The sequence below is a fragment of the Heterocephalus glaber genome, unplaced genomic scaffold (genome assembly GCF_053883595.1).
Source record: "Heterocephalus glaber isolate CG9 unplaced genomic scaffold, H.glaber_assembly_v1.0 deba00001504, whole genome shotgun sequence".
Lineage (NCBI taxonomy): Eukaryota > Metazoa > Chordata > Mammalia > Rodentia > Bathyergidae > Heterocephalus > Heterocephalus glaber.
The window spans coordinates 59342759-59358162 of record NW_028258324.1 but is presented as its reverse complement, the minus strand read 5'-3'; the positions used below and the strand labels follow the sequence as shown (position 1 = coordinate 59358162).

Here is a 15404-nt window from a genome sequence, read left to right as displayed (position 1 = left end):
TGGGAGTACAGCACCTTGGGAGTCCAAGGCAGGAGGATCATGAGTTCAAGCGTATCCTGGGCAACTTAGCAATACCCTGTCTTTAAAAAATCAAAGGCTGGGGGATGTATTTCAGGGCAAAGGCCTTAGTACCAGTCTACCACCAAATAAGAGGGAGTAAAGTAGCTCACTTGGCACCACTAAGAAAGAATTTCATGTTTTACAGATACAGGCAATATTAAAATTTCTAATCAGTAGCTCTTTAAACTTCATCAAGATTATATGATGTTTTTATACCACTATAAAAAAATTAAGCATGTGATTTAAGTGTCCCTTTAAAGAGAGTCCTTTCAGGATATAGTAAGTCCCTGACTTATGAATGAGTTCCACTTCAGGAAAACATTCATAAGTTGGATTTGTTTTCAAGTCTGACAAAGTGAGTCTTATACTACTATACTTGCAATTTGTTTCCATGTTTATTGCTTTGCATTTCCTAGCAGTCCCGTCCTCATCGCTACTGCTTTTCCTCTTGCTTCCAGACATCCTGGGCTCTGATTGAGCACTGTACTACTTACTGTACACTACCACACTGTACACAGCAGCACAACTGTGACAGTGTCTAGAAAACACTTGAGCTACTTTCACAATTTGTTCCCATCTATGAATGTTCACATCTGTGAATGTTCATAATGCTAGGTCTGCTTGTATCTGTGAAAGTTTGCAACTCGAATGTTCCTAAGTCGGAAACTTAACCAGACATCAACTTGGAGTTAGTCTTTTTTTAAAATGACACTTCAAGGGCTGGGGATTTATTTAGCTCAGTGGTTCTGCCGCCTGTCTTGCCGAGTTCGATCCCCCATACCAAAAAAAAAGCTTCTAAAATGACACTTCAATAAACTTTAGTCATTTGTGACAAGGATTTTGGACTACTGTGAACAATTAATAAGGATTTAAAGATTTGCTTGGAAACCGTGGACTTCTAATGTCTTAATTTCTCCTTCGGCACTTTTCTACTTGAAGTCATTCAACAAACTTGATAAAGCAATATGTGATGCCATTCTGGGACTGAAGTTTGTTCTGAGTGTATTCAGATAAGGTCTGCTATAATGTTTAAAGATGAATAGGAAGCTATTTCTCTAGAGAGTGTTTAGTTTCTACCTCTTATTTCCATTTTCTGAGAAGACAATCACATTGAATTTTCTTAAAGTTTTAAAAAGTCATTTATTAGAGCTTCTTATTAAAGGAGTAAGAAAGAGAAGAACCAAACATTTATTTCTTTTTCAAACATTTATTGACTATACTCACCTTACTGGAAGAGGAGGGGATTCAGCACAATTTTAACCGTAGTGCTTTGAGTTAATAGAAATGGAGTCTTAAAGGACAGTAATTTATTTCTTGTGAGGAGAAGGTAGGGAAAGGACTTTGTATCTGTCTGATGTAGTGAGACGCAAAGATGGAAAGAGCTATTGAGATTTGAGTGACGCTTTTCCCCCTGGTATTGCATGAAATAACTCTTAGCCTGTAAAATAAACAAGAGGAGCAGGGAAGTGCACTCATCAATTTCTAAGACAGAACAGCCCCCACACACACTATTTTTCAGCTTCTCCCCTAGAACAGTATTGGGAAAAACTAGATCTGTACAGCCCTTCTGTTCACAGCCTTTTTGCAACTGTCTCTTGTCACTTCCTTTTATTCATTACTAGATTTTGGTGAATTCCCCACAAAAGCTCCCTTTCTGTTATCTCATTCTCATAAGATAATTTTCTCTACATCTCACTTTTCTTTTGGCCTTCAAATATCTAGTCTTAGAAACCTTCACCGCCTAAAAATTATAATTTATCTCCTTGCTACCTTCTCTCCTATGTTAGCATATAACCTGTCTTCTGTCTCTACAGCTTTGTAGACTTTTTTTTTTTTAAACTCCCATATATAAGAACTTCAGGGAAGATCTAACCAATACTCTTGGACTTTTTAATGAAATTGAAAGGGAAGGAGTACTTAAAAATCATTCTCAGGAGCTAATTTTATTCTTTTTTTGGTACTGGGTATCGAACTCTGGATCTTGTGCTTGGGAGGCAGGTGGCAGAACCACTGAGCTAAATACCGAGCCCAGCTAACTATCTTGATCCCAAAACCAGATAATCCAACCAAAAAAGAGAACTGTAGGCTAATGAACATAGATGTAAAAATCCTTAACAAGATACTGGCGAACAGTGCACCAAATCATCAAAAAGATCATACCCTCTAACCAACTTGGCTTCATTTTACAGATGCAAGGATGGTTCAACATATGCAAACCAGTAAATGTAATTGACCCCATAAATACAAGCAAGGGGAAAAAAAAATCACATGATCATCTGAATAGATATATAGAAAGCCTTTGGACAAAATCCAACATCTATTCAGGATAAAAAAAAAAACCTGGAGAAAATAAGTATTAAAGTACCTATCTTGACATGATAAATCTCAACATGATAAAAGCCACTTAACGATCAACCTACTGCCAACATCATATTCAATGGCGAAAAGCTAAAAGCCATCCCTCTAATTAGGAAGAAGACAAAGATGTCCATTATCACCACTCCTATTCAACACAATCTTTGAAACATTATCCAGAGCAGTCAGGCAAGAAAAATAAAGGGGATACATACACTGCAATGAACTCACTGAAAAGACAATTAGGAAAACAATACCCTTAGGAAAAAAATTTTGCCAGCTATTCCATGGGCAGAAGACTAATAACATCAAGAACGTGTAAAGGACTCAGCATCAAAAAAATTAGTGAGGGCTCTGCTTCCTGGATGCCATGAGGTGAGCATCACTCCTCCACCCAGGCCCTGCGGCCGTGTCTTTCTGCCTTGGAGCCAGCCAAGTATAGATTGAAACTTCTACAAATTGACCTGTGAGAAATGGCCGAAGATGAACCCCCAACAGCGCATGGCTGTGATAGGGACCAACAAGGAGCTGAGCGACCTGCTAGACTTCAGTGCGATGTTTTCTCCACCTGTTAATAGTGGGAAAGCCAGACCAACGACACTGGGAAGCAGTCAGTTCAGTGGATCAGAACTTAGAAGGTGATGAAACACTTTCCACCTTTCTTTATGAAGCCAGAATTAACCTGATTATGTAAACCAGACAAACAGTAAACCATAAAGGAAGGACAAAGGAAAAGAAAACTATGGACCAATTTACCTCATGAACATATTGCAGAAATCCTCAAAATAAAAAGCAAATTAAATTCCACTGTTCATAAGAGGAAAATCATAAACATACAGCTAACATCATACTTAATGGTGAAGGAATGAAAGTTTTCTTCCATGAACAAGAACAGAGCAAGAATGTCTACTCTTAACCTCTCTCTAGTACAGTATTTTACTAGAAAATCCTGGTCAGCATTAATATGGGAACAAAAGGAAAAGAGGAGATTGGGAAAGAAGAAATAAAACTTTCCATTGACAACATGATTGTCCCAAAGAATCTTCAAAAACCTAGCAAAGTTTAGCAAGGTCACAGGATATAAGATACACCCCCATCCCCATCCCAGTCTTATTCTGTATACATTTGGCCCTCCATTTCTTCAGATTCATTGTCTGCAGATTCAACCGACCATGGATTAAAAGTATGTGAAAAAAATTGTGGCTGAACTAAGCCCTTTGTTGTCATATTCCCTAGGGAATATAATATAACATTTATATAGCCTTTACATTGTCTTATGTATTATAACTAATACGGAGATGATTTAAAATATACAAGAGGATGTGTATAGGTTGTATACAAATACTATGCCATTTTTAAAGGAACTTGAGTATCTGTGGATTTTGTTATTTGTGGAATTTCCTGGAACGAATCTCTTGTGGATACTGAAAAAACACTATCTAGCAATGTATAATAGGAGCATGGAATAATAAGTACTATTTACAGTAGTTCCAAAGGAACAGATGCTTAGGTATAAATATAACATACAGGGCCGGGGATTTAGCTCAGTGGTTCCATCGCCTGCCTCACAAGCGCAAGGACCTGAGTTCGATCTCTGGTACCAAAAAATAATAATAAATAAATATACATGTACACTTGATCTGTATGCTGAAATTAAATAGTACTGAGGGAAATCAAAACAGACCTAAATGTAGAAGTATACTATGTTCATATAAAAACCGTCAGTCCTTCCCAATTTGATTTATAGATTTAATACAGTTCCAATAAAAACTCTAACAGTGTATTTTATGGGCACAGGGAATCTGACATCAAAATTTAGATGGAAATGTAAAGAAATTATAATATTTTAAAAATTTGGAAAAGAATAAAAGGATTATACTTTGTGGAAAAAATGTTACTTAGGTATTAACCTAACTGAGGAAGTGAAGGACCTCTACAATGAAAATTACATCCATCTGAAAAAGGAAATTGAAAACATCAGAAAAAGGAAGCTCCCCCACCGGAATCCCAAGCTCCTAGGGCAGAGAAGCTGAGCCGATCCCGGAACCCGGAAGGAAGCTCCCCTGCCGCCATCCCAAGCTCCTAGGGCAGAGAAGGTGAGCCATGTGGGCGCCAGAAGCACCCCCCCCTCCCGTGGAAATGAGAAGACACGTAAACAAGACTCAGAAACAGACTTCTGGATCACCTACAGCAACCCCAAAGGGAAACGAGATGGAACAATCTGATACTCAACCACCTGGACTCTAAACTGGCAACAAAAGAGGATCTGGGAAAAATGAAATCAGAAATAATTACTCAGATAACAGCAAAGATTGTGCTCATGGTACAAGACATGATTAATAAATCTAGAGAGGACACAGATAAAAAAATAGAGGAGCTGAGGAACATGATGGAATCCCAACATTGGAAACAAATGGAATCCATAGAACAGATGCAAACAGATTTCCAGGAGATTAAAAACTTCATCGAAAGTCTGCGCAGCAGAATGAACCAATGTGAGGATAGAATTTCATATAGAGAAGATTGCAATTAGTGAGGAGGAAAAGAAAAATTGCTTTAAAATTGTAAGGGAACAGGAGAAATCAATCCAGCAGCTGCTAGATGATGCAAAGAAGAATAACATAAGACTGACTGGAGTCAATGAAGAAAGAGGAGAGTGCAGATGACATGAAAAAAACCGTTCACAGAAGTGATAACAGAAAACTTCCCAAGCAGGAGAAAAGAACTTGACATACAGATAAGTGAGGCATATAGGACTCCAAATAGCCTTCATCAAAAAAAATCTACACATAGTCATATAATAGTTAGGATTCCAGAAATCCAACAGAAGAACAAAATTCTACAAGCAGTGAGAGAAAAGAAACAAATCACAAAGGAAAGCCCATCAGAATCACAGCAGACTTCTCAATGCAAACCCTCAAGTCAAGAAGAGCTTGGAGTGATGTATTTCAAGCCCTAAAGGAAAACAGCCTCCAACCCAGATTGATGTACCCTGCAAAACTATCTTTCAAAATTGATGGAGAAATAAGATACTTTCATGATAAAGAAAACCTCAGGGACTTCATGAATACCAAACTGGCACTCCAAAAAATTTTAGACAATAGCCTAGGAAAAGACAATGAGGATCACAACCCCAGGAAACCCAGCAGAATGAATCCATTGGGCGTGACAAATTAAACGCAAAGGGGGAGAATCCAACAAAAAGAAAAAGTCATGACAAGGCTTTTAAAACTTTTAACTTCATCTCCCTAATGAGTGTATAATTCAATCTTGTTATTGTACTGATTAGTATTTTTCTGATTCTAGAGTTGCACACCTTTCCTTGTGCTGTACTGGCTATTTATCATCATCTTATGTCTAGTTTTTAATTGGGTTGTCTATTAATGAGCTGTAAGAGTTCTTTATATATTCTGGTCATAGGTTATATGCATTGTAAATATGGTCTGTTTAAGGACTATTTTTCATTTTAATGATGTCATTTAAAGTTCTAAATTTTGATGGAATCTCATTTATCAGTTTTTTTCTTTTATACATTATGTCTTTTGTATACTAGGTAGTTCTTGCCTACCCTGAATTCATAAACATTTTCCCTTATAATTTCTTCTGAAAGTTTTATACTTTTAGGCTTTCATATTTAGGTTCATAGATCTCTTCAAGTTATTTTCATGTATGGAAATAAAGGGTTGAGGTTAATTTTTTATATACAGATACCAGGTGTTCTAGTGCCGTTTGCTGAAAACACTTTCTCTTCCTCAGCTCTTGAGTTTTTATTCTATAAAATGCTAATGTTAAATAATCTTTCAAAACTCAGTGGACCATGTATGTGTGGTTCTATTTCTAGATTCTCTGTTTTATTCAAATGATCTGTATGTCTTTCCTTACACCAACACTGCCTTGATTACTGTAGCTTTAGAAGAAGTCTTAAAATTAGGTACTAAACGTCTTCCAACAGTGGTTTTTTTTTTTTTTTGTATGTTTTTTGTTTTTGTTTTTAACTTTTCTAGGTCCTTTGTACTCCTACATAACTTTTCAATTTCAATATCCAATTCTTCATTTATAGCAACTATACACAGACCTGAATTTTTATATATACCTTGTGTTTTCTAATCCTGCCAAATTCAAATACAAGTTCTAGGGGCTCCTAGAGATTTCTTAGTATTTTCTCTGTAGATGATCATTTCATCTACATATAAAGATTTTACTTCTACCTTGCCAATCCTATCCTAATTGTGTCATTTTATCGCCAGACTCTTTTGGTGGGGCCTAGGTTTCAAAGTTTAATGGACAGATAAATGAGCATATCTGTCCTTGTTCCCCACCTTAAGGAGAAAGCATTGTATCTTCTCCATTCATATGAGGCGTTCTCGCTGAAAGTATGGAGTACATGTCTTTAATCTGTTGAGAAGGTTCTGTTCTACTTCTAGTCTCCTGATAGCTTTTACCATGAACAGCTGTAGAATTTAGTCCAATACTTTTTCTCCAACTAGTGACAGGATCATATGGCTTTCTCCTTTCCTCTGTTAAAATGATGACTTTTGGGGGTGGATCTTCCAATGCTGAACCAACACTGCCATCCCTATAACAAAACCACTCTCTACATCCTGCCAGCTCTGACTTCTAATAGTTTGTTTTGGTTAACAAGTTTCTGTCTATGTTCATACTTTTTTCTTCTATTATCTTTATCCAGTTTTAGGATTAGCACAATGTTGAGTTCCTAAAACGAGGGGAGAAGTGTTCCTTCTTTTTTCTGCTTTAATTGTTTGATATAATTTATCAGTTAAGATGTATACAAGCCTGCTGTTGTCATATAGGTAGGTTTTCAAGCTAGGAATATACTTTCTTTAATAGGTGCTATTCAAATTTTATATTTCCTCCAGAGTTAGTTTCATTAATTTGTCTTCCAAGGTACTTCTTAGAAGTTGTCAAATTTATTTCAAAACAGATTTTTGTAATATGCTTTCTATATCCTTTTAAATCCTGTAAAATCTGTGGTAAGGTCTTCTAGATCTTGATATTGTAATTTAAAAAATGTATAATTGATATGGTGTAACAGGAAGAAAAGGTCTAAAGGTGCAGGGGAAGTGGGAGGGGTAGGGGAAAGGAAGGAAGGGAAAAGAAAAAATATGAGAAAAGGAAAAAAATGGAAACAGGGTCTTTGCAAATAGGGAAGGGTGGAGGGGGTGAAGGGAGGGCAAGGGAAGGGAAAAAAAAAAAGACCCAAGATACATCATGTAAAGGTACAAGTTCTCAATGATGAATATAACTGTATTTTATACCGAAAATGTACCAGTAAAGTTAATGGGAAAAAAAAAAAAGAAAACAACAGAAAGTTGGAAGATGCCACCTGTTACTGGATAGGTAGAACCCAACGTAATCAAAATAGCTATACTTTCCAAACTGATAGATTTAATGCAATCCCAATCAAAATGCCAATGTCATTTCTCACAGAGCTAGAGAAAACAATCCTAAAATTTATATGTAACCAGAAGAGTATAGCAAAAGCAATCCTGGGTAATAAAAGCAAAGCAGGTGACATCATAATCCCAGACTTGACATTATACTATAAAGCTACATACAGTGATTAAAATTGCATGGTACTGGCACAAAAACAGGCATGTGGATCAGTGGAACAGAAGAGAAGCAGCAGAAACAACCCCGAGAACATACAGCTAGTCCATCCATCTTTGTCAAAGGAGCCAGAAACATAACACTGGCGGAAAGATAGCCTTTTTAATAAATGCTGCTGAGGAAGTTGGATACTCACCTGCAGAAGACTGAGTCTAAGGGCTGATGTTGCGGTTTGTGTTTAGATGTCCCCTCAAAGCTTTGTGGATGAGGTGGGATTTTCTTTTTCCGAGGCAGTTGAATATGGAATGTGTGATCCCGGGATTAAGGATGTGTGATTACTAAATCATTACCCTTAAGTGAGTGGTTTAGCACCTCTCTAATCCCGGTAGTCTGAATAAAAGGAGCAGAAAGACACTGTTAAGGTCTCTTGCCTTGGCTGTCTTTCCCCTCTGTCAATCTTCCTTGGAGCCAGCCGATTACAGATTGAAACCTCTAGGAACTGTAAGCCAAAATAAACCCCTTCCCCTCTAATTGTGGGTGCTGGGTATTTTGTCTAGCAACAAGAGAAAAGTAGCACAGCTGGGGATGTACTCAGTGGCACTGTGCCTGCCTGGGAGGTGCAAGGTCCTGAGTTCAATCCCTGGTACAAGAAAGAAAAAAAAGATTGAGTCTAGACCCATATATCTCACCATGTAGCAAATTAAAATCAAAGGTTTTAATGTTAAAACAGAAGCAATCTGCTGGAAGATAAAAAATAGGTACAGGACTGGGGATTTAGTTCAGTGGTTCTGCCTCCTGCCTCGAAAGCGCAAGGACCCGAGTTCGATCCCCGATACCAAAAAAAAAAAATTTTAAAAAAAAGGTCTTGAGGATTTAGCTCAGTGGTTCCAGGGCCTGCCACGCAAGCGGAAGGTCCAGAGTTTGATTCCTGGTACCAAAAAAAAAAAAAAAGTACAACTCTTGATGACATAGGAATAGGGAAGGGCTTTTTGAGGAGAACCCCAGTGGCACAACAAATAATATGAAGAATCAACAAATGGGACCATGTCAAATTAGAAAGCTGCACAGCAAAGGAAACAACCAACAAAGTGAAGAGACAGTCTACGAGTCGGAAAAAAATGTTTTTGCCAGCTATTCCATGGGCAGAGGACTAATATCAAGAATATATAAAGAACTTAGAGGGGCCAGGGATTTAGCTCAGTGGTGCTGCACCTGCCTTGCAAGCGCAAGATCCTGAGTTCAATCCCCAGCACTGGAAAAAAAACAAAAAAATTGACCCGATCAAAAGAAATGGCTGGGCATGGTGGCACATGCCTGTAATCCCAGCACTCAGGAGGGAGGCTGGGGCAAGAGGATCACCATGAGTTCAAGGCCAGCCTGGGTTACATAGTGATTTTAAGCCAGCCTGAACTACACAGCAAGACCAAGCCTCAAAAAAAGAAAAGAAAAAAAGAAATGAGCAACTGATGAATGCGAATACATGTACTCCACACTTCTCTAAAGAAGTACACGTGGTCAGTATATAAAAAATATGCTCATCGCTGGCCATCAGAGAAATGCAAATTAAAACTACACTGAGATACCATCTTACCCCAGAAAGAATGGCTATCATCAAAAAATCTAATAACAAACACTGGCGAGATGTGGGGGGAGGGGCCGGGGATTTAGCTCAGTGGTTCCGGCACCTGCCTCGCAGCGCAAGGACCTGAGTTCGATCCCAGGTACCCCCCCCAAAAAAAAAAAGATGTGAGGGGGGAAAGGAACTCTTACCTTCTTGGTAAGAATGTAAGCAAACTAGTACAACCACTATGGAAATCAGTGTGGCAATTCCTCAAAAAACTATAGAAGTTCCATTTGACCCAGCTATATCCCTCTTCTAGGTATCTTCCCAAAAGAGTTAAAATCATTGTATTATATGGATACATGCATACCCATGTTTATAGCCACACAGTGTATAATTGCTAAATCTTGGAAACAGCATGTATGTCCATCAACAGATAAATGGATAAGGACAATGTGGTTATACACAGTGGGATAGTAAAGGTAAACTTGAGGCATTTACGGGCAAATGAATGGAATTTGAGAACTTAAGTGAAATAAGCCAGGCACACAAGGACAAATTATTTCATGGGGTCTTTTAGAGAAACACAAAGAGCAAAATAGAAGAGATAAATAGGAAGTAGGGACTAGGACTAGAGGTCCCATTTGACTCAGCTATTCCCCTGCTGGGTATCTTCCCCAAAGAATTAAAAGAATCATACCACAGCGATATATGTGCACCCATGTTTATAGCGGCACAGTTTGTAATAGCTAAAGCTTGGAAACAGCCCAAGTGCCCATCAACTGGAAATTGGATAAAGAAGATGTGGGGTTTTTTTATAAAATGGAGTACTACTCAGCCGTAAAGAACGAGAAACGAGAGTCATTTATAGCTAAATGGATGCATATTGAGGCCATACTCTTAAGTGAAATAAATAGGACACACATGTGTAAATACCAAATAGTTTCTCTGGTGTGAGAAACTGAAAGTGTAAGTAAGGGTTAAAATGATTAAAATGAATAATTGATAATTTGAAATAGGAAAAGGTCCAAAGGTGTAGTGGTGGTGGGAGGGGAAGGGGAAAGGGAAGAAGGGAAAGGAAAAATTATGAGAAAAGAAAAAAAATGGAAATGAAATCTATGTAAATAGAGAAGGGTGGAGGGGTTGAACGGCGCACAGGTAATGGGGGAAAAAATAAGAACTAAGATACATCATGTACAGGTACAAACACCCAATGATAAATGTAAATGTATTGTATACCTAAAATGTACCAATAAAAGAATTTTAGAAAGAAAGAAAAGACAGAAGAAGAAAAAATAGGAAGTAGGGAGAAATTCAAATACTTCCCTAAATTACATGTTCCATTGTTTCAAAAATATTTTAATATATATGCTAATTTGTTTCATTTATACTACTAGTTTTAGTTTGCTGAAAAGAAAGTTTTTGTGTTATTATCTTTCTTTTTTGTAAGACTTTGTCTTGTACTCTGAGTAACTACTTTAGAGATAATGATACACAGTGTATTAACTGTTGTTATTCTCTTATTTATGAAATTTTTATTTTTTCATAAAATAAAAAGCCCAACCCTAGGTTATAGGAAATATTTATAGCAATGAGGTGTGTCGTGTGTGTCCCATTCCCCCTACCCCCAACCAGGGATCAAACTCAGGACCTTGCACTTGTGAGGCAGGCACAGTGCCACTAAGCTAAATCCCCAGCCCAGCAATGAGTTTTAATATAGGAAGGACCTTAAAATCTAGTCTAATAGACTAATATCAGACTATAACCTTGGTCAGTTTGGGATTAACATAGTATGTTGCAATTACAGTGGGATGTGCAGGTAGATAAGAAAAATGACATTTTACTGAGAACTTGTCAGGAGACAGTATAAATGCGGATGGTACAGGTGACGTTTTAGAAAGATACATCTGGCTGCTGATTCTATAACATTGTACTATTAATGCAGAAGTATATGAACAGACATTATAGTTGAAGTCTCAAGTAAGAAATGACCTGATCTTAAGCAGCTTGATATCTTTCTAAGAATAACAAAATTTTAGGAAAACCAGAATAACAAACCAATATATGAATCAGAAAAATATATTTGCCAGGAATAAGATATTTTTCCTGCCACTAAGTGACCCATTCTCATAAGAAGACCCTCAGAAGTTGTGAAACTTGTAGCTGAAGGAACCAGGATGGAGTATTAAGAGTTCACAGAACAGGGCCAGGTATTTAGCTCAGTAGCACCGTCCCTGCCTTGGAAGCACAAGGTCCTGAGTTCGATCCCCGGTACTAAAAACCAAAAAAGTTCATAGAGCAACTCTCTGAGTAGCTGTTACTAATCAACTTTGGCACCAAGATTAAACATTTTTACAACCGCTTGCATAGAATTGAGAGAAGGGTTAATACAGGTTTCATGGGAGCTCTACAACATTATATTTTCTTTTGCTCTTTAACATGAACTTTCCCATTTGGGACCTTAATAGTCTCCATGTATCATTATAAATCATACCTGGATGGGTTTCTGCTGATCTTTCTTCCAATCTGGAATGTTGCTATCACTATCCATCCTAATCTGCTTCATAATTCTTCAGGCAGGTCTGATTCAATACCTCAGTAATCCATGACATGGATTCTTTTTCTCTGAATTCTGATAAATAATCCTTCCCTACCTGTACCAGCCCATTTTGGTTTTCAGGCTCGGCTCAAACTCAGTAGCGATCCTCCAAGTGCTGGAATTACAAGTGTACGCCACCACACCTGGCATAGCCTTATTTTCTAATTGGCCTATTGGTCTGGATTCCACAGTAAAATTAGATTATAATCCTTTAGGATAAAGACTATCTGACAACCTCTTGTATTTTACATAGTAAATATTAGTTCATTGGTGAATGTTCTTGTAAACATAGCAAAGATATGCTAGAGACTGCAATATTAGGTAAGTCTAAATTGGTAAGTACCTTTAATTCTCACATTTAGATTTTCTCTTCCTCAATTTTCGTTCCAGACCTAGATTTTAGACTAATATTTATCCTGCGCTATTCAACGATCAAATCTTGCCTTAAAGGACAATTGCTATTTAGAGTTGTGGAAGACTTGGGTCTAAAATATTCATATAATCCTTTCAATAAGAATTAGAGAGTTTAGAGCCGGGGATTTAGCTCAGTGGTTTCGCCGCCTGCTGCGCAAGCACAAGGACGCGAGTTTGATCCCCGGTACCCCCCCCCAAAGAATTAGGGAGTTTAGAGCCAAATTAGCACAGTATGTTTCTCCTCAAGCATTAGTAGTTTTATCAATCCCCCCCCCCCCAGCAGGGATAGAACTCAGGACCTTACGCTTGCCAGGCAGGCCCGGCCCCACTGAGCTACATCCCCAGCACTCAAGCACTAGTAGTAAGTCCACCACTCTCGGGTTAGATCATCTGGCAGTGCAGTGACAAGCAGAGAATCGTCCTAGTTCGCACCCCACGAAACCCTTAAATTTAGGGCAGCCACCGTGCGGAGAAACTTAATCTCATCCTCCACTACAGAGGAAAAAAGACAGGAAGATTTTGGCGAGGAGCGTTATGGAATATATTTTTGTAGAGGCATTTGAAAATTGCTTGCGGCCACCCGGAGCGGGGACTACTGTGACAGCTCTCCCTGACCTCCCCCGGCCGCTCCTGTCCGTGGGGCGGGCGGGCCTGAGTGCCTCTGCTTTTCCTTAGAGCCAAGGGGGCCTCGAGCCCCTATCCCCGCCCCCCCCCCACCCCCCACCCCCCCCCCCCCCCCCCCCGCGCACTGAGGACAGCGCATGCGCTGAGAGGGCGGCCGGAGCGTCGGCGGCTGGAAATGGCGGTCGCTGGCTTGGCAGCTGTGGCTGCGACTCCAGAGTATTCTGGCCCTGTGGTGTTGGCAGGGAGCCTCTCCGGTGTTAACGGCGGCTTGAACCCCGGGGCAGGCCCTGGTCCTAGCCCGGGCTCGTGGAGCCGCTCCCTCGACCGAGCCCTGGAGGAGGCGGCGGTAACCGGGGTGCTGAGCCTGAGTGGCCGGAAGCTGAGAGAGTTTCCCCGGGGAGCGGCCCACCACGACCTGACAGACACCACCCGGGCGGGTGAGCGGGACGCGGGGCGGGGCCGCGGGGGTCCCCGGGGCCGGGAGGGACCCTGCCCCAGCGGTCCGCGCCCGGGGCTGCGGCCGCGCGAGCACAACACGGGAGGCTGCGCGCAGCATCCTCCCAGGGACCCGGAGCTGGAAGAGGCCTTTGGTCTCTTGAAAGCCCGCTGCCCAGCCAGCCCCTCTGTGCTCGGGTCCCTGCAGCCAGGGGACTGGGGGCAGGGCTGATTTTGGAGTTGGGGAATGTAGCGGGATTTCGGTGTGTATGGGTTTGTCCCAAACATTGTCACGGGACGTTCGAGTCCAGCACTAGCGTTTTTTGTTTTCAAGAGTTATTTGCAGTGTGTGTGTGTGTGTGTGTGCGTGCGTGTACGTACACTGTGTGAGTGTACATGTGTGTGTTCTCGGCGCGTGTGATGTGAGTTCGAACTCTTTTCTCCACCTCGATCTGGTTGTCTTACCAAAAGGACTTGTAAAATAAACAGCTCACCTTCAGGTTTCAATTCCTTTCCTCTCTTGCTCTGGTCCTCTTTAAAAAGTTGAAAGGAAGAAACATCTTTAAAAAGATAGATTGTCTACTACATCTGTATTTGCTTTTTCCTTTTAAAGCACTACTTTGCTTTATACATATGTTTCTTTTAGCACAGGAAAGGGAGGAAGGAATTAGGTATTATTTGGTTTTCTTAGTTGTGGGGAACAATGTCTGTTGATTGAGGTATTTGACATACTGTAATATGTTTTCTCTTGTGTTTAAAATATGGCTCACTCGGGGAATAGATTAAAAATCAAGTCTATTGGTATGTTACACAAATACAAAGGGAAAAAATGCCTTACAGATGTTATAAATATTTTTATATAGGGTTTTTCAACTAAAAATGTGCAGTCCTTTTTTTATATTCATCCACTTTATTTAAACTCTTAGTGTTAACACATTTCCTATGTCTGTGCACTCTTAAAGATTGATGTTACATATGATTCACCCATGTTGGAAAAACAGAACAGTTAAACTACTTAAAGAGACTATTCTAAAGAAACTTTTGGCCCAGGTGTGGTTGTGCATGCTTGTAATCCCAGCACTTGGGAGGCTGAGGCAGGAGGATCACTGCAAGTTCAAGGCCAGCCTGAACTACATAGCAAGATCCTGTCTCAAAAAAGAAAAGAACCTTTTTTTCTTTTTTCTTTTTTTTTTTTTTTGTCGGTACCAGGGATCGAACTCAAGAAACTTTTGTTATAGTGTAAAATAAAAGAAATCACATACCCACTCAATCATTTTTTGGAAACAGTTGTACTGAATATAATTTGAGTTTTTTGAGGTTTTTTTTTAGTAAATGATATTAAACTTCTGTTGCTAAGGTAAATATGAGCATCAACTTGCCTTTTATATGTGTTCTGCTAGGCAGCACCTGAAATTGTCATTCATACACCAGATTTCCTGATTGTGTTTAAGAGATGGCTATCTCGTATAGTGATTTTCATTAGTGAGTCATTTGAGTGTTACTACATTAAGCCTGAAGCTAAAAGACAAATAGATTACAGGACTGTATCTAGCTCATTACCTTACCTGCTTTTAAGTAGTTCTAGGAGCAACATTTTGAGTCTTTAAGAAATATTTTATTAACAAACTCAAGGACATTTATGAAGGAAAGTTAGTAATCCCAAGAAAGTTTTTTCTTTCTGTGCTCTGAATTTGTATGTATTTATTACCCACACTTTACACTTTATTTATTTATTTATTTATTTTGGTACCGGGGATCGAACTTGGGACCTTGCGCTTGTGAGGCAAG

General features: G+C 39.3%; 1 protein-coding gene across 9 annotated transcripts in view; it reads left to right on the top strand.

The window, feature by feature from the left end:
• The first annotated feature begins 13322 nt into the window (after positions 1-13322).
• Lrch3 (leucine rich repeats and calponin homology domain containing 3) overlaps positions 13323-15404 on the top strand; it is a 100115-nt gene continuing 98033 nt past the window's right edge. For 6 of the 9 annotated variants that reach the window (XM_087186618.1, XM_087186614.1, XM_087186615.1 and 3 more), the window contains exon 1: positions 13328-13618. In XM_087186618.1, the coding sequence (XP_087042744.1) occupies positions 13357-13618 (262 nt within the window). In that variant the 5' untranslated portion in view covers positions 13328-13356. Of the gene's footprint in view, positions 13619-15404 lie in introns of all 9 variants that reach the window. The other 3 variants (XM_087186612.1, XM_087186616.1, XM_087186617.1) reach the window with 2 other exon arrangements.